This window comes from Trichoplax adhaerens, genomic scaffold (genome assembly GCF_000150275.1).
Source record: "Trichoplax adhaerens TRIADscaffold_10 genomic scaffold, whole genome shotgun sequence".
Taxonomy (NCBI): Eukaryota; Metazoa; Placozoa; class Uniplacotomia; order Trichoplacea; family Trichoplacidae; genus Trichoplax; species Trichoplax adhaerens.
Genome location: NW_002060952.1, coordinates 2,461,705 through 2,464,773, shown reverse-complemented (window position 1 = coordinate 2,464,773; position 3,069 = coordinate 2,461,705). Strand labels below are relative to the sequence as shown.

The window sequence follows — 3,069 nt, the reverse complement described above, 5'->3', positions numbered from 1 at the left end:
ACGATAGAATATACTACTAGGCAATGTAATATCAGACCTCCTTCTATGATAAAAGGCACGCTCTTATATACCTGTGCCAGTTTCTATCGGCATAATTCTATTTACAATATACTCGGTTTTGTATAATATGTATTTATGATAGTCAGTATAGAATAAATATCTGTAAATTAATATTGAGTGTTTACTGTTATACATGGAGCAATTACATATACAGCATACTGTATAGTAGTATCATATATAGAATGATTAAAAGTCGTACTGTAGGATTACAGTTCAAAATGATTAACGTTCTAATTATGTAATTATCATTTTAAGCTAATCTTACATCTTATATGGATAATCATGTAGCTAAACTAAAGTGAAGTAATCTAGCAAATGTACAAATACCTTCATAAATTTATTAATAAACGATTCTCAATTAAACCTACACCGTTTACCACGAACTTAATAATTGGTGTCGTGAACAGGATGGCAAATCATACTACTTACGAATGGAATCCAGATGTGGATCCTGTTGAAGTCCTGGAGCAGGCTATGAAGACAACGTTCGTTCTCAAAGATGCGAAAGAAGATAATCAAAAAGTCAGCCTTCTATACGCCGCACTCTCGAATACTGTTAAAAGACGAGTAATCAGGCAAGCAGGGACTCAGCAAATCGTAGACATGAAATATGAAGGATTTGTGGAAGATAGTTAAAGAACAAGCTTCGCAAACCGTATCAACTATCACAACGTTTCTAGAACTTTTACATTGCAAGCAAGATCCGGGTGAATCTATGCAGTCATATGAAGACAAGTTTTGCGCACTTAGCGAGAATCCCGTTGTGGAATATTCAAAAGATGTCATCCTTAAATCAATCTGGATATGTGGTATCCAAGATGAAAGAACCCGTTATAATATATTAGATATTGCCAGGAATTCTGAGAAATTACCACTCTTACTCCAATTAACAAATCAACTAGACTTGTTACTTAACAACTCACTAATCAAGTGTGATAATCTTTATTACACATTCGTTAATGGAAATCCATTAACGACTTGACATATCACAACTCTACTTTAGAAAAATATGAATATCTTTCTTTTTTTTTTATTTACGGTAATTATGAACCGTAACAATAATATACACTTATCAATTCATAAATATCGCATAGGCGTCTATTTTACAATTTCTACATCTCGACTTTAAATCCTGCTAATTTTATTTCTTATCATACAGAATGGATATAAAATTAATTATGCATGAGCATAATTTACATGACAAGTTGCTTATCTGTCAAAAGAAATAGAATAGCATATTTTATGTCTATAGCTACCGTACGATCTCATTTATTTTCTACATAGAGGTAAACGAAGTCTTTTTCTTTCACCTCTCTGATTTTCTATATTAAAATCCTCCCAAAGTGAATCACGCTGTGCGGTACATTATAGTATACTGCAAACATAACATGTGTTATAGCACAATATACTTTAGAGTTTCATAGGATTAAATTTTGATAAATTCTATGATTAATATTAAATTACATGAATTAGTATAGAAGTAATAACTTGATTAATCAGAAAATATCGGATCACCGTGCAGTAAAAAGGCTACTCTTTTATTTTTTCTCGGGTTAATTCTGGTGAATTATAGTTATTGAAACCATGCTACGGTAGATGATAGTGATTAAAATTCATTAACTACAGTCTAATACTAAGTAGTAAATGATCTTTCCACTGAAATCTATCTTAATTTTAGGTATGAGTCTAGCTATCTTGTCGGTTAACAATTTACTATATCAATTACTATACCAGTAATAGTAAGTAGAATTAAAAATAGGAATAGCTCATAATCGATGAAGATATTGACAGCTCGCTAGGTCTTACCATAATCAGTTATTATCCAATAAAAGCTTGTAATTAAAGCCACTCTTAATTCATTAAAATAAGAAGAATAAAATGATAAGATGGCGAATTATATCACATACCAGTATGAGAAAAATTTTTATAAAATATTACATTAATTTATTATTCTGCAATCATAGACTATCTGATATTGGATGATAGAATTACAGTATAAGGAATCGTTATTAAGAATAGATTATTAATTTCTTCATGCTATCCCACTTTTATTTGTTGAATTGGGGACACTGTCATTGCTTGAATCGACTGCAGTGCGAATCGTAGACAATTGAGAAATTAAACTTTTAGCCTTTAATTGAATAGCGTGATCGAACTTCAAGTATAAAAAGGGATTAATAATGCTAATAGCTGCTGTAGTAGAAAAGGAGAAAAATGCAAATAGATAATAGACTACCCCAACTCGACGTATTTCTCGTATTGAGCTTCCTGTAATAGCCATACCTAAGCTTGTTGCAAAAAATGGCCAACTGATTAATAAATAGGAGCTAGCGATTAGCGATAATGCTTTAATAAATTTTTTCCTTTTCTGATCTTCTACAGCACGATTAAAATTAGTATCCTCACCAGGTCGAACGTAATTTCTCATATAAACAATAATATTACCATAGCTAGTAGCTAACGTAACGGCAGGAATAATGTATAAATTAAAGGTGCTCATAGTAAAATAAAAAGATATTAGCGGTGTTACATTTCTAAAATCGCAAAATTTAGTATCATCGTGATAAACATCGACAAAAAATAATGCTGGGATGGTAATACTAAATGTTAATAAACAACCTACAGTTAATAGGCCACCGATTAGTAGGAACTTATTTCGACGATAGAACGATGATAATGGCTTAACGATAGCAAAGTAACGATCGATCGCAATAGTACATAAAGTCATTATGGAAATACCATAAGATGAAAGTATAACAAAAACTGCAATACGACATAATATAACACCGAGAGGATAGGTAACATGGATTGCTGTTACAATCAAGTATGATATGGCCGTTGTTGTATTGGAGATAATATCGGATGCAATCGAAATACGAAGTAGAAAATAAGTTGTTTTATGGAATATCTTATACCTCATCAAGATAAACATCACAAGTGTATTGGCTATCAAGCCGATAATACTGGCTGGTACAGCTGCAGCATAAGCATAGGAGTTGATTGCAACAT

The 3,069-nt window shown here is 31.6% G+C and overlaps 1 protein-coding gene across 1 annotated transcript; it reads left to right on the top strand.

Annotated features, from left to right (window-relative positions):
- Positions 1-468: 468 nt before the first annotated feature.
- On the top strand, positions 469-1,042 carry TRIADDRAFT_59421 (uncharacterized protein; the record flags this gene model as incomplete). Its single annotated transcript, XM_002115422.1, has 2 exons — positions 469-582; positions 758-1,042. The coding sequence occupies 2 exons, from the start codon at positions 469-471 to the stop codon at positions 1,040-1,042; spliced, it is 399 nt and encodes a 132-aa protein (XP_002115458.1).
- Between the last annotated feature and the right edge of the window lie 2,027 nt (positions 1,043-3,069).